Source organism: Bos indicus, chromosome 8 (assembly GCF_029378745.1).
Source record: "Bos indicus isolate NIAB-ARS_2022 breed Sahiwal x Tharparkar chromosome 8, NIAB-ARS_B.indTharparkar_mat_pri_1.0, whole genome shotgun sequence".
Taxonomy (NCBI): domain Eukaryota; kingdom Metazoa; phylum Chordata; class Mammalia; order Artiodactyla; family Bovidae; genus Bos; species Bos indicus.
The window spans coordinates 9,738,419-9,766,257 of NC_091767.1; the positions used below are offsets into that span (position 1 = coordinate 9,738,419).

The 27,839-nt window shown below is 40.8% G+C and overlaps 1 protein-coding gene across 1 annotated transcript in view; it reads left to right on the plus strand.

Annotated features, from left to right (window-relative positions):
- The window catches only part of INTS9 (integrator complex subunit 9), a 127,049-nt gene that overhangs the window by 56,605 nt on the left and 42,605 nt on the right, over positions 1-27,839 (plus strand). The window contains exons 6-8 of the mRNA XM_019965827.2: positions 1,968-2,054; positions 24,184-24,304; positions 25,039-25,173. Of these exons, the coding sequence (XP_019821386.2) occupies positions 1,968-2,054; positions 24,184-24,304; positions 25,039-25,173 (343 nt within the window). The remainder of the gene's footprint in view (positions 1-1,967; positions 2,055-24,183; positions 24,305-25,038; positions 25,174-27,839) is intronic.

Consider the following 27,839-nt stretch of genomic DNA (forward strand, 5'->3'; position numbering starts at 1 on the left):
AGAATGAATAGACAACTCTGCTGATAAAACAAATGTTCGTTGGAGTTGCCTAGAGATGGATGCTGCAAATAGTGGTCATTTAGTCTTAGAAAAACAGAAAGAGAGGGACAACTCTTCTATGCAGACGACACTAATTAGGGAAGGTATCATTCAGTAGGTGCCACCGAGATGCAATACAGAGGGCTTTGGGGGAGAAAGGAACACAGCACATTTAAAAAAAAAAGAAAATTTACTACTTTGCTTTCAAAATCCGCCCACCCCCCTCCCCTGCCCCCTGCCTTTTAGTGCAGGCTATAAACAGAGATGGCTTGCAGGATTTCCCTGGTGGTCCTGTGGTGAAGACTCCACACTTAATATTGCAGAGGGTGTGGGTTCAATCCCTGATCCGGTAACTGAGATCCCACATGCCAATAAAAGGAAAAAAGAGAGAAAGAGATGGCTGGTAGAAAACAGGATAAGAATTTAGATGAAGTTGTCTGTACTGTTGACTGAGTGAAACTCAAGACCCAATGAAATGAAAACCTCACAGTCTTTCTTTGACTCTGAGAATGCTGTGAGCCAGATGCCAGCCCCTCCCAAGTCTCTGTGGGACAGAAGATTGTTTCAAGTAACCATAGCATCATTTAGTGAGAAAATAAAAATTATGTGAAGAAAATTACCCCAGAACAGAAAGAATGGTGTTGAAGCAAACAGCCCAGTATGGTATGAGGTAAAACTATCAAGACCCAAACTACAGGATCCACATGCAATATAGACTCTTCGTTCTAGGTTCCAGAGTCTGGCTGAAGTCCAGCAAGATGGAATTACCAGGAGTGAAGCAAAATCTGTCTGTGTTTTTTGTGTCCAATTTATTACCCTCAGTGTGTACAGAAAAACTATAAAAGATCTGAGGGAAAGACATAATAGAGAAGTAAAGGTGATGGATCAGTTTCAGGGAGAGGAGAAACTGAAAGCATTAGATTATGTGAGAAAGCTAAGTCCTGAGGATGGACATAGCAGAATGTTCTCCTGAAAGCGACAGCCACAACAGCCATGAGCCTGAATCCCAGACCTTCGAATGCCAGAACAGGTGCTGCTCCCTTGAGATGAAAGACAGCGATGGTATTAGGAATAAGTAAATAAATGGAAGCAAAATGAAGTTTTCCAGCATTCAAAATGCTAATAAATTTATGGCTTGCCACGCCTGTATGTTTATTGGGAGAGGATTTAAGTCGATACGGAACATCTGTACTGTATTACATAGGGGAGTCAAGATGTAAAAGTCTGTTTCTAGCTTTCTGGAAATCCTGTAGCTATGCAGGGGCCTCTCAGCGCTCTGTTCCGTGGCTTCCTCAGAGCATGAGATCTTTGACCAGCTGAGTGAGGCATCTCTCAGGTTCCCTCAGGTGGGAGTCTGTGGAAATCCAGCTTGCAGTCGCAGAACCTGTTCTTTGGCAGGTCCTTGAGTTAGACCTGTAGGATTAGTGTTCTTGCATGTGGAATTTTGTTCATTCCTAAAACATAATGTGAAGAAAATTTGTTTTCCCAGTTTAAAAATGTCCATTTAATGTTGTCATTAAGAAACGATCCTGCCCCTACCTCTGCTACCACCAAAATCAGATACTTCATGCTCATTTAGCTTTTTCTCCTGCTGTGTTTTTAATTACTTCAATAAAGGCAGAGATCTTAAGAGTGAGAGTAAAACTGTAGGTTTAAATATTTCAGCCTTTCAAGATAAGCGACACTCCAGGCTTATTTTAAAGGTGAATTAAATCATTTACATTCCGATTTTTTAACATGGAAATTCAAGACAGAGTCTAAGTTTTTGTTCAGCTTTATATAAAATGGTGCCCACATTTCTATGAAACAGGAAGAAAGATGATTGGGGAGGGGCAGGCAAACAAGCCCTTTTCTCTTGACTGTGTTAGAGTGCCATGTTTTTCTGACGCTCTTTTTGGGTGTTCATAGCTTTCCTTGTTTCCACTCAGGCTTCTCATGGAAGAGTTGGTGAACTTCATTGAACGAGTGCCCAAGGCCCAGTCTGCCTCCCTGTGGAAGAACAAGGATATTCAGCGGTGAGCAGTGGGCGGTCACTCCCCTTGACAGCTGTGGGGGGCAGGGGAAGGGCTTAGCAAAGCAGTCTCAGGTGTTTTCTTGTTTTCTGCTGAGCTTATACTATTAGAACCAAGATTCTCTTTCCCCTGTGTTTGATTCAACCAACATATTTTGAGAGGCAGCCATGCCATATGCAAGGTAGTATGCTAGGTTTGGGTGTTTTGTAAACAGTTGGCTGTCTCTTTGAGGTGCAGAGGGGTTAATGGGAAGTCAGACAATGAAACACGTACATTACAGTCTTGGGTGGCATGGATTGTAACAGATGCTTGGTCACAAGGCTATAGGTGCTCCGAAAATGAAGGTGTTTCTTTGCTTAGGGAACTGAGGAGGGACATTCCTTAGGAGATGACAATTAAGGTTAGTGTCGGAGAAAGAAAAGGACCTCTCCTGATAGAAAAGGTCATAAAGTGGGGTCCAGGCAAAGCATCGTAGGATACAGCAGTCTCCAGCCTTTTTGGCACCAGGGACCCATTTTGTAGAAGACAGGTGTTCCATGGACTGGGGCGGGGGATGGTTTGGGGATGGTCCAAGTGCATCGCATTTATTGTGCACTTTATTTCCATTATTATTACATCAACTCCACCTCGGATCATTAGGCATTAGATCCCAGAGGTTGGGGCCCTTGATATAGTATATTCAGGGAACAATGAGAAGTCCAGGGTGGATTAGAATTGGTTGAGTACAGAGGGGGAAGGGTGAAATGTCCCTAGACAGGGACACTGGAGCAAGCTAATGAAGAGTCTACCATGTGAAGACTGATTTTTCTGTAATCGGGTGTGGGAAGTTCATCGGGGGAGGTTGACGAGGCAGAGACATGATCGCATATCTACTGAGAGGAAGCAACCCTGGAAGCAGCATGGAGGATGGATGGGATACAGAGACAGGAGCAGGAAGCCCAGTGGCAGAAACCCAGGCAAGAGAACAGAAGCCTGAACTAAGAAGGCTGTAGCGGAAGAATGAAGAGGTGAAGGGAGTGGAAATGCAGTCGAGAAGGCAGAGAGGCAGCTTGGTTCTTCTCCTGCGCTCATGTTTGATGGATAGTAGAGGACACCAGTCAGTCTTAACACATTGCAGCTGGTCACCCCTGCCAGTTGCTGCCCTTAACCCCCAGCACCTCAGCCCCAGCCCTCCAGGCCTGGCGTCCAGAGTCAGAACTCGTATGTAATTTCTTAGGTGTGTTCCTTATACTCCTACCCATTCTACTCTCTTCCAGCTACCTCGTCATTGAGTTCTTTCCCTCTAGGTCCATGATTTGTGAGCCATCTGTTACCTAAACTTTAGAATGTCTTGGGTTTTGTGACATTCTTTCTACAAGGATACATGAATATGAATAGGCTTCCCTGGTGGCTCAGACCATAAAGAGTCTGCCTGCCATGCATAAGACCCAGGTTCGATCCCTGGGTCAGGAAGATCCCCTAGAGGAGGAAGTGACAACCCACTCTAGTATTCTTGCTTGGGAAATCCCATGGACAGAGGAACCTGGCAGGCTACAGTCCATGGGATTGTACAGAGTCAGACACAGCTGGTCAACTAATACACACTATGAACATGTAGCTAGAAGAATATGCTTTGTTTGGTTTTTGCTTATATATTTTTTTTAACGTGGACCATATTCAAAGTCTTTATTGAATTTGTTACAATATTGCTTCTGTTTTACATTTTGGTTTTTGGCTCATGCAGCATGTGGGACCTTAGCTTCCCAACCAGCGATCAAACTTGCACCCCCTGCATAGGAAGGGGGGTCTTAGCCACTGGACCACCAGGGAAGTCCCTGCTTTGTTTTTATACTGTGACTGTCTCAGAGATGAGAATATGAGTCTCCTCGATGCATTCCTTTATCACATGTGTTATTCATCTTGTTTAACTTAAGTAGCACTTGTTACGTGCCTGACCCTCTTCTCAGTGTTTTCTTTACTTCACTTAGTTCTTCAACATGATCGTTTTGCAGAAGAGAAAACAGGCACAGTGAGGTTAAGTAACTTGTTCAGCTCAACCAATTAGAGAATGGTAGGATTTGGATTCAAACCCAGGCAGCTGGGCTTGTCTGGATCCCAGCACCGCGCCGCTAACCACTGTGCTGGGCGGCCCCTCAGCCATTACAGGCCTCTCCTGCAGAGCATGTGAGCCCCTCATGTGATGGAAGAATGCATGAGTGCACATCTTCTGTGTTTTATGGGTCTTCTTTGTGTCTCTGTTTCCTTCACTGGGGACATGGTATCTGTCTGACTTGTCATTAGGAAACACTTGGGAGACGCGTGCATTTCTGAGTTTTCTCAGTGCTCGTGGCTGCCTTCCTTGATCTGCCAGCTTAGCACGGGTCCCCTCCCGTCCCGAGTGCCTTCTTACTCTCAGCCTCCTTCCTCCTGCCCATCACATACCTCCTCTCCTTTTTTCCCCTCTCCTGTCTGCCCACTGGCCCACACTTGTCCCAGTTCCTCGCTTCACCCCCCTCCTTAGAAACCTGAGGAGTTTGTTTTCACTTGCTGTGGAACACGGACACCTTGGCTCCCCTCACTTCCTCCTTTTAAATTTACACCCTTAAATATTCTGCCATGAAGAATTTTGGCACACCAATAATGATGTTCAAAGGTCACTGTTTCCTGATTCCCAAACCCTGGACCAAGCCTTGAGACGTCCAAGTCCTTATTTTGCCTTTTTTGTTTGTGACCTTGGACAGAATCCTTGGCAGTGGTCTTTGCTTCCCATTCTTTGTAAAATACAAGATAACTGGCTCACCGATAAAAATGCCATCGTATTTTAGGGGAAAAGGTGAATTGAACTGGAAGGAGCAGAGGGCTAGGGAGGGGGCCTGAAAGTAATTTCCTAAGGTGCTTTAGGATATCTCTGTTTTTTTAAAAAGGTGCTGCTGCTGCTGCTGCTAAGTCACGTCAGTCGTGTCCGACTCTGTGCGACCCCATAGACGGCAGCCCACCAGGCTGCGCCGCCCCTGGGATTCTCCAGGCAAGAACACTGGAGTGGGTTGCCATTGCCTTCTCTGAGAAAGGTGCTAGTTGAAATAAAACCTTGAATCTGTTATCTCGCCACCTGGTGGGCAAAAACCAGAAACTGTTGAGAGGTAGCTTGTTGAGAAGAAAGGATAACTTGGACCAATCGGAGACTGTATTTCATTACTTCGTGTATCCTGAGCATATTTCTGATCCCCATCAAGCATTTTGTTTTGGTTTCTGAGTGTGAGATGAGCCATAGTTACTGATAGTGAAAGAGAAGAGTCTGATTATTGGAAAGATTAAATCAAGGTGACGGACAATTAAGCAAGCCATGTCCTTTTTTTTTTCTCTTGAAGAAATTCAGCATAAATATTAGAACTGGTAGAAAAATATGAGGAGCTATTTTGTAATTGAAATCTGACAAAAGAGTTCTCTCAAAATAGTCACCCAGAACTTCATCTTGTGCCAGAATACTAAAAGCGTTTCATGTAAACATTTAAGGATTTACACCCCTTGAAAAGTTCCCCGTCATAAGCCAGATGATATCATATGTCCCAAGACACTGTGACAGACTCTATCACAAATCACTGTTTGCTTGCTGTCACTTAGTACAGTGACCAAATGATACGGCTGTATCTTTTCTTTATATCTCAATTTATTTTTTAATTCCTTCATTCCCCTTGTTCCATTCCTATAAAATAGGGTTCACAATCTCAGATACCTCTAGGGATGAGAAAGGGGTAGGTAAGTACAGGAGTGGGGTTGGCTGGTGGGAACCATGGCCTGGTGACCAGACCTCTCCAAAGGGGCAGCTGACACACAACTTCAGCACAGTTTAGGGCATATGGGAAAGCGAGCCCATCACTGCCAAAACCTGTTCTTTTTTTTTTTTTTTTTTTTATGAGAAGCTCAGGATCTGGATGTTTCACATGTGATTTTTTTTTCTACCTTTTAAAAAGTTGGCTCTCACATTAAAATAAAATTACCAATGAACACCTCAAGCAGAACACTTCCATGAGTTGGATTCAAGCCCCTAATTTTTGACCTAAACCTTATACAAGCTGTCTCACGGTTAAGTGTTTAAAATTGAAATGCATCTTAGTCGCTTAAGTTACTCATAAGACCATCAACCAAAAAAAAAACAATATATGAACATCTTTCAGGCTCATTGGTTTCTGACAAATTCCCTTAAATCACAGGAAGTTAGTTTGAATTAGCATTTGATTTAGTATTAGTGTATTTACCAACCTGCCATCCCCCCCGCAAAAAACCATTACGCTTGCTTTTTGGCAGCTGTCAGACTCCCCAGCTCAGTTGACACTGCTCCCTGAGATTTATTTAGAAGTTAGCTATCCTTCCTCATTTTGACATTGCAGCTTACACTTCTTGAAAGAGATTTTTGAAGGGTAGGGAAAGGAGAATCCCCTACCATAAAATTTTTGAGCCTCTTGACATTCCCATATACACTTCAAAATTTAGGTTTTTAGTGGGTAAATTTAAAGCACAATATTGCACTGAAGAAACTAACCCATCTTCTAATATTTTTTATGTAAATGTAGCACTTTTTGTATAAGACTAGAAATCTACAATTATAATTAAGAGGCTAAATCATTATAGGATATTGTCACAATCCTCTGACTAGCGTTAAGGAATTATGCATCGATATATTCCTGGCTGAAATGTTATGGCAATTTTCAGTACTGTGAGCTTAAAATATGGGTTTATACCTTATAGAAGACATAATTTAAAAAAAAAAAAAGCATATTGTACTTGAAATTCCTCTGTTCTGACACTCTTTAGGTATTTATAGATGAATTTATCAGGTCTCACTATGTAGCAGGAAGAAAATTAAAACTCTGGGCTTAGAGGTCAAATAGACTGGTGTTTGAATTTCAGATCTGCTTTTTGGCTGCAGAAGCTCATCTCTTCTCGGCTCTGTTTTCTTGTTTTTATGATAGGAATAGTATTAGCAACGTCACCAGGCTGTTGTGAGGACTAAATGAGTAATGCAAGTAAAGTCCTTAAAACAGTGCCAGGCACACGGTAGGTGCTCAGCGAACACCAGCATCCTTTCTCCCTTTAATGATATGCGTGGCTCGCATCACCCGCCTTTCAGTAACCATCACACATCTGCCTTCCTCAGCCTTACTTATCTTTCAGCACTGCCTTTCCTAGTGAGACCAACGTATTTAGTATAGCAGAAGAGAAGTTATTTTCCTAATCCCCCTGTTGATGATCATTAGCAGTATCATTCAGATTCTGGGACTCAGTCTTCTTTTCTGTAATATAGGAGAATTGAATTGAACACAGTTTGCTTATGTTAAAGTTTTTAAAGATGTCTTAAGCGGTTCTTAGAGAGTGGTCGGAGAAGGCAATGGCACCCCACTCCAGTACTCTTGCCTGGAAAATCCCATGGATGGAGGAGCCTGGTGGGCTGCAGTCCATGGGGTTGCTAAGAGTCGGACACAACTGAGCGACTTCAAATTCACTTTTCACTTTCATGCATTGGAGAAGGAAATGGCAACCCACTCCAGTGTTCTTGCCTGGAGAATCCCAGGGACGGGGAAGCCTGGTGGGCTGCCATCTATGGAGTCGCACAGAGTCAGACACGACTGAAGCGACTTAGCAGCAGCAGAGAGTGGTGGTACTTTGATGGCATCATCACAACTTTGCAGTTCCAGAAACTTAGTCATTTCATTTCACTTAGAGTCAGTTAGCCTCTGAAGGGCAGGTTCGGCCTAACTAAACTCCCAGGATACTGGCTGACAGACAAAAACTCCATTTAATTACTTTATCCTGAGAACTAGGAGCGTTCATCTGCCTAGGACTCTGTTTTGGGCAGCAAGTCCACTTAAAGAGATCAAATTATAGATAAGAGGGTTTTGATAAGCAGAAAATGAAAGCAGAGATGGGTTAGGCCCTCTCAAGAATTATTTATGTCATGCTTTGGTAGCCTAAACAATTGCCTTTGTGCTTTTAAGAGAGAAATTGATCTAAAACAAAAATCAAGGTTTGTAATCTGATTTCAGTTTAGTATTAAGAAATGCTTGATTTTCAGGTTTTGCTTTTGGTAAATTCCATAAAGATCATAAGGCTTCCCTGGAGACTCAGTAATAAAGAATCTGCCTGCCAGTGCAGGAGACTCAGGTTTGATCCCTGGGTCAGGAAGATCCCCAGGAGAAAGAAATGGCTAATCTCCAGTATTCTTGCCTGGGAAATCCCATGAACCGAGAAACCTGGCCCGTGGGATCACAAAGAGTCGGACACGACTGAGCAACTAAACAATGAAAACCATAAAGAGCGTCAGTCCGCTGACACATCTCCATCCTCCCACCACCTCCGTGTGTATTAAGCACACTTCACTATAATGAGAGGAAAGAAATTTTTTCTGCTTCTTTTCTTCTCAAACACTTAGAAAAAGCCCAACCAGTGTTATATTTATAAGCTTTTAAGTGGTCCCTGTGGACCTAAAAGTCTTGCTCTTTTACGAAAACACATGATCTTGTGCTGGTTGGTTGGAAGAACAGACAGCAGAGTTCTGGCGTGATGTCAAGCCCTGGGAGAAAAATGTTTATTAAGCACTCAAGTGTGATAAGAACAAAACAAAACAATGAAATCTTTTAGAAAGTACTTATTAAACATTTAGACTCTGAGAACTTGACTTTGATAAATTAGAAAGCCAGCAAAAACAGAACTAGTTCCCACTGGGTTTCCTTATCCGACTTATCCTTAATCAGCCAATAATCCTAATGGCTTTGAATGGCTCTGTAAAGGCCTCTCTGTAATTATGGCCTCAAGCATAAGTTTTAGGGAAAGCGAGTTAGACGAGATGTTAGGTGATAGAAGGAGAAAGGGACCATGTAACTTGAAAGAGTAAAAATGGTGTTAGCGAAGGGAATTTGGGAGTAGAAGTAGGAAACTCAGAGGACTTCAGTCTTGTTTGTTGATTAACTCCCAAGGGCCTGGCATTATGATAAGTTTGTAGGGAAATGCCCCCAAAAGTTTAAGGCATAGTACCTGTATCCAAGTAGCGAGACTCGGGCCGGGCTTAGCAGGTTAAACAGGGTGAATGAGGAAAGAGGTCATTCTTAGATAAGAGGATATTGTGGGCAAGAACATGGCAACATGGCACGATTGAGAGGGACTGGTTGGATTGCAGTTAGCCAGTGCACACCCGAGGGAGAGCAGCACTGCAAGCTAACCCTGCACAAAAGAATATTCAAAGGCTGTTCTTTTGGAAGAGCCAACAATGCGTTTGACTGATTTCCTGGTTGAAGTCTTTTGTCTAGCGGATAGAAAATTTATCAAAATTGTTTGTGAAAACAGAGTCACCAAACCTTTGTGATAAAGGAAACCTCTAGATGTTTTCCAATAGAGAAATGATAATTAATTAGTTTTAGATCTGAAAGTAGTGTAGTCTATATATAAGGTACCAGTATAAGATACCCAAAGAATTTAAGCATAAGAGTAAGGGGGAGGAATTCATAGGCACTGAATAATCATAGATATATAATGTTAATAATATAGTATACATATACACGTGTGTGTGTGATTACTCATTTGCTGTGGTCTTCAACAGTTTTTGAAGGAAACATTTTACCATCCATTTAGATTTATGAAGGGAAGGAAAGAGGTTAGGTGAATTATTCAATGTTGCAACTAAAGCAGAAATCAAATTTAAATTGGATATGATGACCATGCTGCAGATGTTCTGTACAGTTAGAGTTTGTAAAAATGTCATTGACCAGACCTGAGAAAACCCAAACTTAGTTGAAAACAGTGCCTCTGTACCAGAGCACAGCCCAAGACGCTTCCTAATGTATTAGTAACTGGGTCTCCCACCAGGCCACCCTTTTCTCAGGCTTCACCAGGAGGATCCCCTTGGCTCATTTACATCGAGGTTGGAAGGATTCAGTTCCTCAGGGATGTTGGACTGAAGCTTCCCCTGGGTCCTTGCCCCATGGGCCTCTCCTCAGAGCATCTCACAGCACGGCAGCTGGCTACATCAGAGCGAACAGGAGGCCAGAGGAGAGACTGTGGACAAGAAGGAAGTCCCAGTCCTTTGTAACCTAATCTTGCAAGTGACCGCTTGTCACCTTTGTCATATTCTCTTCACTAGAAGCTAGCCGGTAGGTCCAACCTATATCTGGCGGGAGGAGCTCACACGAGGGGGCAAGTATGGGAGGTGGGGAGCCTTGGAAGCTGTGTCAGAAGCTGCCTGTCACCCATCCTAAGCTGATCAGGTCAGACTTGAGACCAGAGTCGTGGGGGACCTGCCTGACCTTGCTCTTCTGGCTCACTGATCAGTTTCTCCCGGATGCTTACCACCTCGCATGCTTTCTTAGGGCTCACCTCTCCCCAGACTTACCACTGAGCTTCAAATAATACAGACACATGGATCAATGGAACCAAATAGACAGCCCAGAAATAAACCGATGTACCTAAAGTCAGTTAAAGAATGTGTATCTGATCTAGCTGGCGTGTGACTTGTTAGCACAGTCTCAAGAAGAAGTGTCTCTATGGTAGGGCCTTGGCAGAGCTAAGAGCAATTAAAACAGATCCAACTGAGGTGAAAGATGTGGTTAGGCATCATTATTTATCACTCTAGCCACTCACATAATAACCTTCCAGCTTGGGTAGCAAGTTAAGAAACTCCTGCTCATACCCAGCCCAAAGGAAGAAGTCTTTATTCTTAATGAAGGGCAGTCCTGGGAAGCCCAAGCCATAGGGCCTCCTGATCTCAAGGAGTTTAAAGGAGGCACTAAAGCAGGGCTTCTCAGGTGGCTCAGTGGGGAGAAAAAAAATAAACTCACCTGCCAATGCAGGAGACATAGGTTTGATCTCTGGATCAGGAAAGATCCCCTGAAGGAAAAAATGGCAACCCACTCCAGTATTCTTCCCCAGAAAATTCTGTGGACAGAGGAGCCTGGCAAGCTGTAGTCCATGGGGTCACAAAGAGTTGGACGTGACTGAGCACACATACTTATTCAAAGCAGGGGAGTAACTTGGGTTCTTCCTTCAGACTCTCTGGAGCAGTGCCTGGGCCACTCAAGTTCAGGGTCAGATTCATCTAAAGAAATTACCCTGCGTTAAAGTCCCCCACAGTATTGTTGGAAAATGCTTGTTCTGGGGCAGCGATGGCTGTGTATGTTGGGGAAGGTTGGAGAGAGTCCTCACCCAGCCTCTGTTCTATGGCAGACACTTCTGTGTGTTCTGCCCTTCACTCCTCACAGGACAGCTCTAACAGGGAGGTGATACTCTCCTTTTTCACAGATGAGGAAACTGAGGCTCACAGGTGAAGAGGCAGTGCTGAGATTTTCATCCAGACAAGTCTAAATCGTCTGCTCTTCCCCTGGTGTCTCCAAGAGAAACCTCTCCTTCCTCAATGGGTGGAAGATAGTAGCAGGGGGTGCGGAAGGAGACAGAAGTGTCGGTGGCGGCCCCTTGCCATGAACCTGCTCCAGAGAGGGCTTCTGTGCCACTTCCTGGACTCTGAGACTCCGTCAGCCATCTTCTCAGCACACGGGATATGCACCTGGCTGAGACAGGTGTCACAAGACCTGAGAAAAGGTGACAGGTCGCCTAAATTTTGAAGCAGGAGTAAGGCATCCCCAGTGGCTCAGTGGTAAAGAATCCATCTGCAGTGCAGGAAATGCAAGAGATGCAAGTTCAGTCCCTGGGTCTGGAAGACCCTCTGGAGGAGGGCATGGCAATCCGCACCAGTATTCTTGCCTGGGAAATCCCATAAGCAGAGGAGCTTGGTGGGCTACAGTCCATGGAGTCACAGAGAGTCAGACGCAACTGAGTATGCACACACGTTGTCCACACAAAATATGAAGAAGTGGACAGTGGAATGTTACAGCTTTGAGGGAGCCTGGCACTTAGAGAGTTCCTTATATAGTTCAATGTGTAGAATGTAGGCTGAGGTAGGACCATGATAAAGAAGAGCCTTATGAGTCATGCTGAGAGCCTTCAATTTTATCCTGAATGTAATGGTGAACCATTAAATTGGAGGAGGAGAGAGAGAGACTGTGTGTGTATGTGTAGAGATTTGCATTTTCAGTGTATCATTTAGCCCCTTCTGGGAGGGAAGACAAGTATGCAGGCAAGAATGACTTACGACGGTTTTCCATGTCTCCTTTTTTGCCTTGTACTGTTGTAAAAATTTTTTCAGACTAAGTTCCTGTAAGCTGAGGCCTTTATGTTATACCTATTCAGTTTCTTACAGGACTTGAGTACTGTGGCCATAATCAGAGCTAAGTAAATATTTATTGACTCAATATTGTGAAACCTAAATCAATTCACTCTAAAGGACAGGTACATGAAATAAAAAAATCGGGATATGCACCTGGCCGAGACAGGTGGTCTCGGCCACCTGTCTTTATGCGGAAGGTAAAAAGAAGGATTGTTGGTATTTTGTTGCTGCAGAAACAAAGGTGAAGAGAGTTGGACCTACGTGACCTGTGTGCTGTTTTTACTAAATCTCTGTTCCATGTTTACATTATTATGACCATGGAAATGCAATTCACTGGCCGTGTAACATTGTTAGGGTTTTTTTTTTTCTCGCACAACTTTCTGTTTCCCTTTGAGTTAGTAATTATCTTGCTTGTTTATTTGCCTAGTTTTCTGGGTGCATATATGCTCAATTGCTCAGTCACGTCCAACTATTTATGACCCCTTGTCTATAGCCTGCGAGGCTCCTCTGTCCATGGGATTTCCCAGGCAAGGATTCCAGAGTAGGTTGTCATTTCCTTTTGCAAGGGATCTTCCCGACCCAGGGATCAAACCCGCGTCTCCTGCATTGGCAGGTGGATTCTTAACCACTGGGCCGCCTGGAAAGCCCTTACATATTATATTAGTAATTGATCTCTAACCTTTCCCCCATTTGTCTGAGTCTCTCCTCAGTATGTTCAGACTTGATGAATAGTCTGACAATTTTATCTTCCTTTTCTAGAAGTCCCCTCCCTGAGTCTTCACTCTTACCCTGCCTGGTGTCAGATGCTCTTGGGACTACTACACAGCATTCAGTCTGGGACTTTCTCCACCTTGATCCTATAGATTTCTTCACCCTTTTCTTCTGTTAGAAGCTCTATTTTCTGGGCCTTTCTTTTTCTGGTTTACACCTTCATTTTGCCAGGCACCTCCTCCACCAACTCCCTGAAAAAGAGTGCGTGAGAAGTAAATTTTCTATGACCCTGCACATCTAAAATGTCTGCATTCTACCCTCACACTCTGATAGAAATGCAAACCAGATGTACTTTGCTCATAGAATTTTTAAAGTATTGCACTATTTTCTTCTGTCTCCCAGAAATGCTGTTGAAAAGTCCAGTAAGGCTTGATCTCCTGTATGTATACTGTTTATTCCTCTGTGGAGACTTTTAGAATCTTCTTGTCCTTAAAGTTTATGATGGTGTGTCTTACCTAAAGATAGTTTACATTCATGGACTGAGCTTAGTGTGTCCTTTCAGTGTAGAAAAGTGTCGGCAGCTATGGTGAAGTACCTGATTTGTGTCTGAATCTGGCCTGCCACTATTTTTGTAAATAAAGTTTTATTGGCACACAGACACACTCTTATCATTGTGGTGGTATATGGCCAAGTTGAATAACTTGACAGAGACTGTATGTGGCGTCCAGAGTTTAAAGCATCTGTGGCCCTGTATCTAAAATGTTTGCTGACCCTCAATCTAGAAAATGGAGAATTTCAATTCTGGTTTAAAAAATAAATTTTTCTCCCCTTCTAAAATTCCTTTTTTCAATTTTTGTGTATTTTTTGGAACTCGTGTTATTTGGGTGTTGAACCTCCTGGACTGACACTCAAATACTTATCTCTCCTCTTTACCGTCACTTTGTTTTGTTATTCTGTCTGGGAATTTATTTTATCTCCCAACCTTCCTATGAATATTTTTTGTTTCTGCTACTTATTTCTTGTTTTGACATAAATTTTTCTATATTTTAAAATTAACCTTTTTATATTGTAATGAAAAACACAGACCAAAAAACCCCACAAAGCTTGATAGATCAGATCAGATCAGATCAGATCAGTCGCTCAGTCGTATCCGACTCTTTGCGACCCCATGAATCACAGCACGCCAGGCCTCCCTGTCCATCACCAACTCCCGGAGTTCACTCAGACTCACGTCCATCAAGTCAGTGATGCCATCCAGCCATCTCATCCTCTGTCGTCCCCTTCTCTTCTTGCCCCCAATCCCTCCCAGCATCAGAGTCTTTTCCAGTGAGTCAACTCTTCGCGTGAGGTGGCCAAAGTACTGGAGTTTCAGCTTTAGCAGCATTCCTTCCAAAGAAATCCCAGGGCTGATATCCTTCAGAATGGACTGGTTGGATCTCCTTGCAGTCCAAGGGACTCTCAAGAGTCTTCTCCAACACCACAGTTCAGAAGCATCAATTCTTCGGCACTCAGCCTTCTTCACAGTCCAACTCTCACATCCATACATGACCACAGGAAAAACCATAGCCTTGACTGGACGGACCTTTGTTGGCAAAGTAATGTCTCTGCTTTTGAATATGCTGTCTAGGTTGGTCATAACTTTCCTTCCAAGGAGTAAGCGTCTTTTAATTTCATGGCTGCAATCACCATCTGTAGTGATTTTGGAGCCCAGAAAAATAAAGTCTGACACTGTTTCCACTGTTTCCCATCTATTTCCCATGAAGTGATGGGACCGGACGCCATGATCTTCGTTTTCTGAATGTTGAGCTTTAAGCCAACTTTTTCACTCTCCACTTTCACCTTCATCAAGAGGCTTTTGAGTTCCTCTTCACTTTCTGCCATAAGGCTGGTGTCATCTGCATATCTGAAGTTATTGATATTTCTCCCAGCAATCTTGATTCCAGCTTGTGTTTCTTCCAACCCAGCGTTTCTCATGATGTACTCTGCATATAAGTTAAATAACCAAGGTGACAATATACAGCCTTGACATACTCCTTTTCCTATTTGGAACCAGTCTGTTGTTCCATGTCCAGTTCTAACTGTTGCTTCCTGACCTGCATACAAATTTCTCAAGAGGCAGGTCAGGTGGTCTAGTATTCCCATCTCTTTCAGAATTTCCCACAGTTTATTGTGATCCACACAGTCAAAGGCTTTGGCATAGTCAAGAAAGCAGAAATAGATGTTTTTCTGGAACTCTCTTGCTTTTTCGATGATCCAGTGGATGTTGGCAATTTGATCTCTGGTTCCTCTGCCTTTTCTAAAACCAGCTTGAACATCAGGAAGTTCATGGTTCACATATTGCTGAAGCCTGGCTTGGAGAATTTTGAGCATTACTTTGCTAGCGTGTGAGATGAGTGCAATTGTGCGGTAGTTTGAGCATTCTTTGGCATTGCCTTTCTTTGGGATTGGAATGAAAACTGACCTTTTCCAGTCCTGTGGCCACTGCTGAGTTTTCCAAATTTGCTGGCATATTGAGTGCAGCACTTTCACAGCATCATCTTTCAGGATTTGGAATAGCTCAACTGGAATTCTATCACCTCCACTAGCTTTGTTTGTAGTGATGCTTTCTAAGGCCCACTTGACTTCACATTCCAGGATGTCTGGCTCTAGGTCAGTGATCACACCATCGTGATTAACTGGGTCGTGAAGATCTTTTTTGTACAGTTCTTCTGTATATTCTTGCCATCTCTTCTTAATATCTTATGCTTCTGTTAGGTCCATACCATTTCTGTCCTTTATCGAGCCCATCTTTGCATGAAATGTTCCTTTGGTATCTCTGATTTTCTTGAAGAGATCTCTAGTCTTTCCCATTCTGTTGTTTTCCTCTGTTTCTTTGCATTGATCGCTGAAGAAGGTTTTCTTATCTCTTCTTGCTATTCTTTGGAACTCTGCATTCAGATGTTTATATCTTTCCTTTTCTCCTTTGCTTTTCACTTCTCTTCTTTTCATAGCTATTTGTAAGGCCTCCCCAGAAAGCCATTTTGCTTTTTTGCATTTCTTTTCCATGGGGATGGTCTTGATCCCCGTCTCCTGTACAATGTCACAAACCTCATTCCATAACTCATCAGGCACTCTATCTATCAGATCTAGGCCCTTAAATCTATTTCTCACTTCCACTGTATAATCATAAGGGATTTGATTTAGGTCATACCTGAATGGTCTAGTGGTTTTCCCTACTTTCTTCAATTTAAGTCTGAATTTGGCAATAAGGAATTCATGGTCTGAGCCACAGTCAGCTCCCGGTCTTGTTTTTGCTGACTGTATAGAGCTTCTCCATATTTGGCTGCAAAGAATATAATCAATCTGATTTCGGTGTTGAACATCTGGTGATGTCCACGTGTAGAGTCTTCTCTTGTGTTGTTGGAAGAGGGTGTTTGTTATGAACAGTGCATTTTCTTGACAAAACTATTGTAAAGCAGCTACCCCTATAAACACCACCTAGGTTAAGAGATAGAAAATGTCTGGTAACTCAAAAACCGGGTCTCTGTGCGCCAGTCTAATCACAGCGCTGAAACATACATAGTGCGTGGATTTCATCCCATCACCACATCACCCTTCTTGCAGCTCAGGTTGTCCCGTCAGTGAAAGCATATTCAGTTTATCCACTATGTCCTTTTGTTACATCGTTTGTAGTTTTTGATAGTTTGCTTGTTATCCAATGTAGCAGGATGTCTAAGACTCCTTTTTTACGTTCCTAAATCTGAAATCACCCATTTCTCCAAGAAACTCTGGATTCTTTTAGTGGAAATGGGATTTTGAGCTCCCATTCTGGTTGCTAACAATGCTCACTGTTACTGGATTGGTCAGTTGTTTTGAGGCCTTTTTGGAGGAAAGAGAATATATATTTTTCTTCCGCTGCTTTTATACTTTGACTGTGTCTATCTTGTCAGAACATGTAGCCGTTACATACTGTCCTCTCTCCCTTCCAACTTCATTTGGCCTTTCTCCTCAAGGAACTCTGCATTTAATAGTATCAACCCCTATATTGATGTTTCTACTGTAGTCAATTTGGGTTGTGTGAAACTCATTCTTCAGATGATATATCAGGATAGAATCATGAGAACTGTATTCTGTGAGTTCTTGCTGATTAATAACTGTTTTTCTGTGCTCTGTGACCTTGAAAGTCACAAAGTTTTGCTAAATATGTAATCCTTGGCTTGCATTTTCTTTCTTTGAGTCTCTTAAATATGTTTCTCTATTTTATTCTAGAAAAAGCATTGGTAACTGTTGAAAACCGATGTAATCTTTTCTTGTTTTCCTTGTAAATAACTTGCCCTTTTTGCCTCCACGCCCAAAGATTTTTCTCTGTAATCTAAATATTTTCCCAGAATATATCTGGCGTTAGTTATCCTGGGTCAGTATTCTCGGGTCTGCATTGTGTTCTTTCAGTGTGTAGTTTCTTTTTATTTCTACTTACGGTTTTTGGTATTCTGTTCCCTTGCTTGGATTTCTGTGCGGGACTCCTGTTACCTGTATGTTGTATCTGTCTTTGCTCTCTTGGCATGTCTGTTGTGTATATCCACTCTTGTGTGTCTTTCAGTTTAGTCTTCATTCCTGAATTCTTACTAAATTTCTAATTCTTCATGTAGTTCTGTTCCTTCATATTTAAGCTTTTCTAATTTCTTCATTTATATGGGTCTTTGTGTCTTGAATATCTTTTTAACGTTTTTAGCTTATTTTGTGGGCTGCCTTCTATGGGGTCGCACAGAGTCAGACACGACTGAAGCGACTTAGCAGTAGCAGCAGCAGCAGCTTATTTTGAAATCGTGTTGTTTTGTTGGCATGCTCTCATTGTATAATGTCATATTTTCATTTATAAGTGTTCTTTTCATTCTCTTAATGACTCTTCACCCTTTTAGTAGAAGTGTCTTCTCATTTCTTAGGTACACTCTTTTATTTATCTGAGAATAATGATTGTTATTTACTACCTACCTAATTTATTTCCTCTCCTTCCTCCATTTGTTTTGGCCTTTATCATTTTAGAGGCTTTATTTAGATACATGGTGATCCTTGGTTATTGGTTCATATTTAAGAAATTAGACAGTTAAAAAGAAAAGCTACTTGGAAAGTCTGTGTGCCAGGTCTTGTTGAATTCTGGACTTTACCATGACATAGTCTGGTTCGGTAATTTCATTGTAAAACCCCAAGTCAGTCAGTATCTTTTCATTGAGGGTTTTTTGGGGGGTTTTTTGTGGGTTTTTTTGTTTGTTTGTTTGTTTTTTGGTTTTGTTTTTCGGTGCTGATCTTGTTTTTCAGAGAAGGTTCTCCTAGTCTCCTACCCTGCAGGGTATAAGATTAACTGATAGTGTTCTGCTCTGAGGATAAGAAAATTGTCCTCTCAGTATGTAAACTTTTGCTTAAGGAGGTTGCTTCCAGGTGTTGCTGGTTTCCCCTGGTCCAGACTCTCATTTTTATTCTCCCTAGAGAAGAGTCTCTGGTGACATGCCTGGGAGGGGAAGGGGCAATTGCTGAGCTATTTGGATTAGGTGAGGAGAATTAGTAGGTTCTGTTTCTTAATCAGTTTCTTCTAGGAATTTTCTTGTTTTTAGGCTCACCTTTAACCTCACTTGGAGAAGGAAATGGCAATCCACTCCAGTACTGTTGCCCGGAAAATCCCATGGACAGAGGAGCCTGGTAGGCTACAGTCCATGGGGTCGCAAAGAGTAGGACACGACTGAGCGACTTCACTTTCACTTTCACCTCACTACAAGACATACCTATTGTTTCCCATTGCTGAGCTTGTTGTGAGTTCTGCAGTGGAAACTAAGTGACTTGAACTTTCCTGGGTCTGCGAAATCAGTCATTATTTGTCTTTCTACTTTCTAAAATGCTGTTGCATTTTTGTCAAAGGCTTTCTCTGCATCTATTGAGATAATCATATGGTTTTTATTTTTCAATTTGTTAATGTGGTGTATTACATTGATTGATTTGCGGATATTGAAGAATCCTTGCATCCCTGGGATAAAGCCCACTTGGTCATGGTGTATGATCTTTTTAATGTGTTGTTGGATTCTGATTGCTAGAATTTTGTTAAGGATTTTTGCATCTATGTTCATCAGTGATATTGGCCTGTAGTTTTGTTTTTTTGTGGCATCTTTGTCAGGTTTTGATATTAGGGTGATGGTGGCCTCATAGAATGAGTTTGGAAGTTTACCTTCCTCTGCAGTTTTCTGGAAGAGTTTGAGCAGGATAGGTGTTAGCTCTTCTCTAAATTTTTGGTAGAATTCAGCTGTGAAGCCGTCTGGACCTGGGCTTTTGTTTGCTGGAAGATTTTTGATTACAGTTTCAATTTCTGTGCTTGTGATGGGTCTGTTAAGATTTTCTATTTCTTCCTGGTCCAGTTTTGGAAAGTTGTACTTTTCTAAGAATTTGTCCATTTCTTCCTCGTTGTCCATTTTATTGGCATATAATTGTTGATAGTAGTCTCTTATGATCCTTTGTATTTCTGTGTTGTCTGTTGTGATCTCTCCATTTTCGTTTCTAATTTTATTGATTTGATTTTTCTCCCTTTGTTTCTTGATGAGTCTGGCTAATGGTTTGTCAATTTTATTTATCCTTTCAAAGAACCAGCTTTTGGTTTTGTTGATTTTTGCTATGGTCTCTTTTGTTTCTTTTGCATTTATTTCTGCTCTAATTTTTAAGATTTCTTTCCTTCTACTAACCCTGGGGTTCTTCATTTCTTCCTTTCCTAGTTGCTTTAGGTGTAGAGTTAGGTTATTTATTTGACTTTTTTCTTGTTTCTTGAGGTGTGCCTGTATTGCTATGAACTTTCCCCTTAGGACTGCTTTTACCGGGTCCCACAGGTTTTGGGTTGTTGTGTTCTCATTTTCATTCGTTTCTATGCAAATTTTGATTTCTTTCTTGATTTCTTCTGTGATTTGTTGGTTATTCAGCAGTGTGTTGTTCAGCCTCCATATGTTGGAATTTTTAATAGTTTTTCTCTTGTAATTGAGATCTAATCTTACTGCATTGTGGTCAGAAAAGATGCTTGGAATGATTTCTATTTTTTTGAATTTACCAAGGCTAGCTTTATGGCCCAGGATGTGATCTATCCTGGAGAAGGTTCCATGTGTGCTTGAGAAAAAGGTGAAATTCATTGTTTTGGGATGAAATGTCCTATAGATATCAATTAGGTCTAACTGGTCTATTGTATCATTTAAAGTTTGTGTTTCCTTGTTAATTTTCTGTTTAGTTGATCTATCCATAGGTGTGAGTGGGGTATTAAAGTCTCCCACTATTATTGTGTTATTGTTAATGTCTCCTTTCATACTTGTTAGCATTTGTCTTACATACTGCGGTGCTCCTGTGTTGGGTGTATATATATTTATAATTGTTATATCTTCTTCTTGGATTGATCCTTTGATCATTATGTAGTGACCTTCTTTGTCTCTTTTCACAGCCTTTGTTTTAAAGTCTATTTTATCTGATATGAGTATTGCTAGTCCTGCTTTCTTTTGGTCCCTATTTGCATGGAAAATCTTTTTCCAGCCCTTCACTTTCAGTCTGTATGTGTCCCCTGTTTTGAGGTGGGTCTCCTGTAGACAACATATGTAGGGGTCTTGTTTTTGTATCCGTTCAGCCAGTCTTTGTCTTTTGGTTGGGGCATTCAACCCATTTACGTTTAAGGTAATTACTGGTAAGTATGATCCCGTTGCCATTTACTTTATTGTTTTGGGTTCGAATTTGTACGCTGTTTTTGTGTTTCCTGTCTAGAGAATATCCACCATTTATGATAAAAACTCTCCAGAAAGCAGGAATAGAAGGAACATACCTCAACATAATAAAAGCTATATATGACAAACCCACAGCAAACATTATCCTCAATGGTGAAAAATTGAAAGTATTTCCTCTAAAGTCAGGAACAAGATAAGGGTGCCCACTTTCACCATTACTATTCAACATAGTTTTGGAAGTTTTGGCCACAGCAATCAGAGCAGAAAAAGAAATAAAAGGAATCCAAATTGGAAAAGAAGAAGTAAAACTCTCACTATTTGCAGATGACATGATCCTCTACATAGAAAACCCTAAAGACTCCACCAGAAAATTACTAGAGCTAATCAATGACTATAGTAAAGTTGCAGGATATAAAATCAACACACAGAAATCCCTTGCATTCCTATATACTAATAATGAGAAAACGGAAAGAGAAATTAAGGAAACAATTCCATTCACCATTGCAACGGAAAGAATAAAATACTTAGGAATATATCTACCTAAAGAAACTAAAGACCTATATATAGAAAACTATAAAACACTGGTGAAAGAAATCAAAGAGGACACTAATAGATGGAGAAATATACCATGTTCATGGATTGGAAGAGTCAATATAGTGAAAATGAGTATACTACCCAAAGCAATTTATAGATTCAATGCAATCCCTATCAAGCTACCAACAGTATTCCTCACAGAGCTAGAACAAATAATTTCACAATTTGTATGGAAATACAAAAAACCTCGAATAGCCAAAGCGATCTTGAGAAAGAAGAATGGAACTGGAGGAATCAACCTACCTGACTTCAGGCTCTACTACAAAGCCACAGTTATCAAGACAGTATGGTACTGGCACAAAGACAGAAACATAGATCAATGGAACAAAATAGAAAGCCCAGAGATAAATCCACGCACATATGGACACCTTATCTTTGACACAGGAGGCAAGAATATACAATGGATTAAAGACAATCTCTTTAACAAGTGGTGCTGGGAAATCTGGTCAACCACTTGTAAAAGAATGAAACTAGAACACTTTCTAACACCATACACAAAAATAAACTCAAAGTGGATTAAAGATCTAAACATAAGACCAGAAACTATAAAACTCCTAGAGGAGAACATAGGCAAAACACTCTCTGACATACATCACAGCAGGATCCTCTATGACCCACCTCCCAGAATATTGGAAATAAAAGCAAAAATAAACAAATGGGACCTAATTAACCTTAAAAGCTTCTGCACATCAAAGGAAACTATTAGCAAGGTGAAAAGACAGCCTTCAGAATGGGAGAAAATAATAGCAAATGAAGCAACTGACACACAACTAATCTCAAAAATATACAAGCAACTCCTACAGCTCAATTCCAGAAAAATAAATGACCCAATCAAAAAATGGGCCAAAGAACTAAATAGACATTTCTCCAAAGAAGACATACAGATGGCTAACAAGCACATGAAAAGATGCTCAACATCACTCATTATCAGAGAAATGCAAATCAAAACCACTATGAGGTACCATTTCATACCAGTCAGAATGGCTGCGATCCAAAAGTCTACAAATAATAAATGCGGGAGAGGGTGTGGAGAAAAGGGAACCCTCTTACACTGTTGGTGGGAATGCAAACTAGTACAGCCACTATGGAGAACAGTGTGGAGATTCCTTAAAAAACTGGAAATAGAACTGCCTTATGACCCAGCAATCCCACTGCTGGGCATACACACTGAGGAAACCAGAAGGGAAAGAGACACGTGTACCCCAATGTTCATCGCAGCACTGTTTATAATAGCCAGGACATGGAAGCAACCTAGATGTCCATCAGCAGATGAATGGATAAGGAAGCTATGGTACATATACACAATGGAGTATTACTCAGCCATTAAAAAGAATACATTTGAATCAGTTCTAATGAGGTGGATGAAACTGGAGCCTATTATACAGAGTGAAGTAAGCCAGAAGGAAAAACACCAATACAGTATACTAATGCATATATATGGAATTTAGAAAGATGGTAACAATAACCCTGTGTACGAGACAGCAAAAGAGACACTGATGTATAGAACAGTCTTATGGACTCTGTGGGAGAGGGAGAGGGTGGGAAGATTTGGGAGAATGGCATTGAAACATGTAAAATATCATGTATGAAACGAGATGTCAGTCCAGGTTCGATGCACGATACTGGATGCTTGGGGCTAGAGCACTGGGACAACCCAGAGGGATGGTATGGAGAGGGAGGAGGGAGGAGGGTTCAGGATGGGGAACACATGTATACCGGTGGCGGATTCATTTTGATATTTGGCAAAACTAATACAATTATGTAAAGTTTAAAAATAAAATTAGAAAGTTAAAAAAATAAAATAAAATGCTGTTGCTATTAGCTCTCCTCTCATCTCTTTGTCTTAAGGGCTGCTTGTGTGTGTGTGTGTGTGTGTGATTCTTTACTATTGTTCAGTGTCAGTTTAGGAGATAGAGCAGAGCTAATGCACAGGTTCCGTTCTCTGGAAATCCCTTCACCTGTATTGTATAGAGAATCTCAGAGAAGTCACTCTTTAGATCTATTCTTATTTGTGTTTGAGCAAAATAATATTGAATAAAATGTCTTTCTAATGATACATTTTTGTTTGTTTTAATGATTGCTCCTGATGCTGGTCTGAAAAGTTTCAAAATGTGTTTTATTTTCCTCTTTCTGCCTCAGATGTGTTTAACCTAGTTCTTTTCTATAACTTTGCAGGCCCATGAGTAATGTTATTTCATTTATCTTTTTTGAACAGGGAAGAGAATGTGAGAGGTTATACAGAAATGCTCTATATTAAGAGATATAAGATAAGCCCTTAGGATAGCCACTAAGGAAATAACTTTTTAAAAAGTGAAAAATCATGAAGGGATTTAAGAGGCTACATCAGAAAATATTCACTTACTATTTTTAAAAATCAGTGGAGGAATAGAAGAACAAAAAAAGATGTGATATATAAAAAACAAAAATTAAATTGGTAAACGTAAGCCAACTATTATATTAATATATCAGTAGTAACATTGTGAATGGCTTAAATAGTTCAGATGACCAAAATTATCACATAGGTTTAAAAAGACAAAAGAGAAGATCCAGCTATATGCTGGATATGCAAAATCAAGAGTAGAAAAACAATGGAGAAAAATCAATGAATCCAAAAGTTAGTTCTTTGAAAGGATCAACAAAACTCTACCAGACCTTTAGCTAGGTTGACCAAGAAGAAGGGAGTTCAGCTCAGTTCAGTTGCCCAGCCATGTCTGACTGTTTGCCGTGGAGAGAATACTGCAATTACTAGAATCAGAAATGAAAGAAGGGAGAGTACTGCCAACCTTACAGAAATAAAAATAATTATAAAGGGATGTTTATCCTGTGAACATTCAGATATGCCAGTAGGTTGGACAACTTAGACAAAATGGGCACGTTATTTGCACAGTATTCTCTGTACATAAGAGCTGACTTGATGATCTGTTTCCAGGCTTCTCCCTTCTCCTCTCAAGGATGCAGTAGAAGTCTCGACCTGGAGAAGATGCTACACTATGCAGGAGGTGAACTCTGCCCTCAGTAAGATCCAGCTGGTGGGATATTCTCAGAAAATTGTGAGTGTTAATACGATTTTAACTGATTGACGAATGCTTTTGATTGTTTGGAAGGATTCTATAGTTCCCTTTTTTAAGTGGAAAGATAGGACATCTGTTATTTTCCTCCATCCTTCCCAGGTTCTTACTGGTGCTCTGTCCTAAATCTTATATTCCCCATCACTCATTAGCATATAATAAGTCAGGGGAAAAAAGGCATCTCATCCTGTTTACTTTAGAACAGTGACACCACTTTACAGGTTTTGGACTTGTGAAGTAGAGAACAGCATCAAAGGGATCAAGAAATAATTTGGCACATATGACTTCTGAGCTCTGATCATGATGAGGGTTCCCATTCCTGTCAACTGTGGCCCAGAGCCACTTTTTACAGAACAACCAAGATATTAATTCCTAACCTGAAAAGGGTTAAAAAAAAAAAAAGAAGAAGAAGAAGAAAACCTAAGTATTTATCTCTTTGGCCTATATCATAATATATCATCTCTGCCTTTTAATGGGTGTGACCTGGGTGCCTGGTGACATGTGGATGGACTGAAATTCTCAGAAATGTGATAAGTAAAAGACTGTAAGATGTGTCTGTCCCATGGTCTCCACCATCTTTCTGTTCTTAAACTTTCTGATTCACTTGAAATAGTTTCTAAGAAGGATTTTCTGTTTTTTTTTTCCTCTGCAAACTTAACTGGCATGACTGCACTACTGAAAGTTCAGCACACATTCTTACAATGGTTCTTTTCTAGGAGCTTTTCGGTGCGGTCCAGGTGACTCCTCTAAGCTCTGGCTATGCCCTTGGAAGCTCCAACTGGATCATCCAGTCCCATTATGAGAAAGTGTCTTATGTCTCTGGATCCTCCTTGCTTACCACGCACCCACAGGTAATTCTAAATTCTCTTGTAACAACTCAGATTTTCAGTTGAAAGTGAAGTCGCTTAGTCATGTCTGACTCTTGGCGACCCTATGAACTGTAGCCCACCATGCTCCTCCATCCACAGGATTTGCAGGCAGGAATACTGGAGTGGGTTGCCTTTTCCTTCTCAACCCAGAGATCAAACATGGGTCTCCCGCATTGCAGGCAGACTGTCTGAGCCACCAGGGAATCCCTGAATTTTCAGTAACTCACCCTACATTCAGAATGTTTCCAGAGTGGCGTCAGCTCTTTGTCATTTTTTATTTATTAATTCGTTTCTACAGTAGGTCCTTCTTGGTTATCTATTTTAAGTGGAACAGTGTGTACATGTCAGTCCCAAACTCCCAATCTGTCACTTCACCCAGCCCTCCCGGCCACAACCATAAATTCATTCTGTAAATCTCTGAGTCTGCTTCCATTTTGTAAGTAAGTTCATTTGTATCTGCTTAGATTCTACATGTAAAGCAGTATCATACGGTATTTGTCTTTCTCTGTCTCAGTGAGTTCACTTAGAATGATGATCTCTAAGTCTGTCCATGTTGCTGCCGATGGCATTGTTTCATCTTTTTAATGGCCGAGTAGTATTCCACTGTATGTATTTACCACACCTTCTTTGTCCATTCTTCTGTCAGTGGACTTCTAGGTTGCTTTCACGTCTTGGCTATCGTGAATAGTGGTGCAGTTAACACTGCGGTCCGTGTATCCTTTCGAGCCATGTTTTTCTCTGGATAAAAGCCCCAGGAATGGGATTGTTGGATCATGTGGTAACTCTTTTTTTTTTTTATTTTTTTAAAGAAACCTCCATACTGTTCTCCATAGTGGCTGTACCAATTTACATGTCCACCAGCGATGTCGGAGGATTCCCTTTTCTCTACTTCTTCTCTAGCATGTATTGTTTGTAGACTTTTTTGATAATAGCCATTCTGACAAGTTTGAGGTGATCTCTCACTATAGTTTAGATTGTGTTTCTCTAATGATTAGTGAGGTTGCACATCTTTTCATGTGCCTGTTGGCTGTCTTTATATCTTTGGAGAAATGTCTGTTTAGGTCTTCCGTTCATTTTCTGATTGGGTTGTTTGGGGATATAAAACTGCATGAGCTTTTTTCTCGTTCTGTGGGTTGTCTTTTTTTTTTTTTTTTTTTCTTTCCCCTTGTGATTTCCTTTGCTGTGCAAAAGTTTTTGAGTTTAATTAGCTCCCATTTGTTTATTTTTGTTTTTATTTCCATTATTCTGGGAGACAGATCAAAAAAAGATATTGCTGAAGTTTATGTCAAGGAGTGTTCTGCCTATGTTTTCAGAGTGTTTATCCAGTCTTACATTTAGGTGTTTAATCCATTTTGAGTTTATTTTTGAGTGTCGTATTAAAGATTGTTCTGTCTTCATTTTTTTTTAACATGTAGCTGTCCAGTTTTCCCAGCACCATTTATTGAAGAGACTCTTCTCTCCATTGTATAGTCTTGCCTCTTTTGTTGTAGATTAATTGACCACAGGTGCATGAATTTAACTCTGGCCTTTCTGTCCTCCTGCTCCATCCATCTATAATTCTGTTTTTGTGCCAGTACTGCGCTGTCTTGATGACTATAGCTGTGTAATACAGTCTGAAATTCAGGAAGCCTGATTCCTTTTGCTTTTCTTTCTCAAGATTGCTTTGGCTATTCAGGGTCTTTTGTGTCTCCACACAACTTTTAAGATTTTTTGATCTAATTCTATGTAAAATAGCATTCATAATTTGGTAAGGATTTCATTGAATCTGTATATTGCCTTGAGTAGTATAGTCATTTCAACAATATTGATTCTTCCAATCCAAGAACATGGTATATGTGTCCATGTGTTGGTGTCATCTTCAGTTTCTTTCATCAGCATCTTATACTTCTTGGAATACAGGCCTTTGTCTTGTTTATTCCTAGGTATTTTACTCTTTTTCAATGCAATGGTAAATGGGATTGTTTCTTTAATTTCTCTTTCTGATCTTTCATTGTTAGTGTAGAGAAATGCAAAGATTTCTGTACATTAATTTTGTATACTGCAACTTTACCAAAGCATCAGCCTTTTAAATCTTTCTGATTTTAGTTTCTACAAACATTCTTTTTTGTTGTGTAAAAACACTTAACATGAGGTATGTGCTCAGTCACTCAGTCGTGTCCAACTCTTTGCAGCCCCATGGACTGTGGCCCACCAGGCTCCTCTGTCCATGGGATTTTTCAGGCAAGCATACTGGAGCGGGTTGCCATTTCCTACTCTAGAACATAAGCTATACCCTTATAATAAAAGTGTAACTGTACGGTACATGGGTGTTGACTATAAGTGCAGCATTGTATAGCTGATCTCTAGAGCTTTTTCATCTTGCTTACCTGAAATTTTATGTCCTACTCTTTATCAAAGTTAGATTATTTGTGTCTGAACATTTAGGATCATAGTTACTCTATAAGATCATTCTGCCTTTAGGTCACCTCTGGGATTTAGAGATTTCCCAACACTTTCAATAACCAGAGCCTGATGTATGTAACAGAGATGGTCGCTCATTTACTCAGCAAATACTAATTTTTCAATATTTACTAAGGGCCTGCCATGTCAAGCACTCATCTAGGTGTTAGAGATTCAGTGGTGACCCACAGACAAAGTCTCCTCTCAGG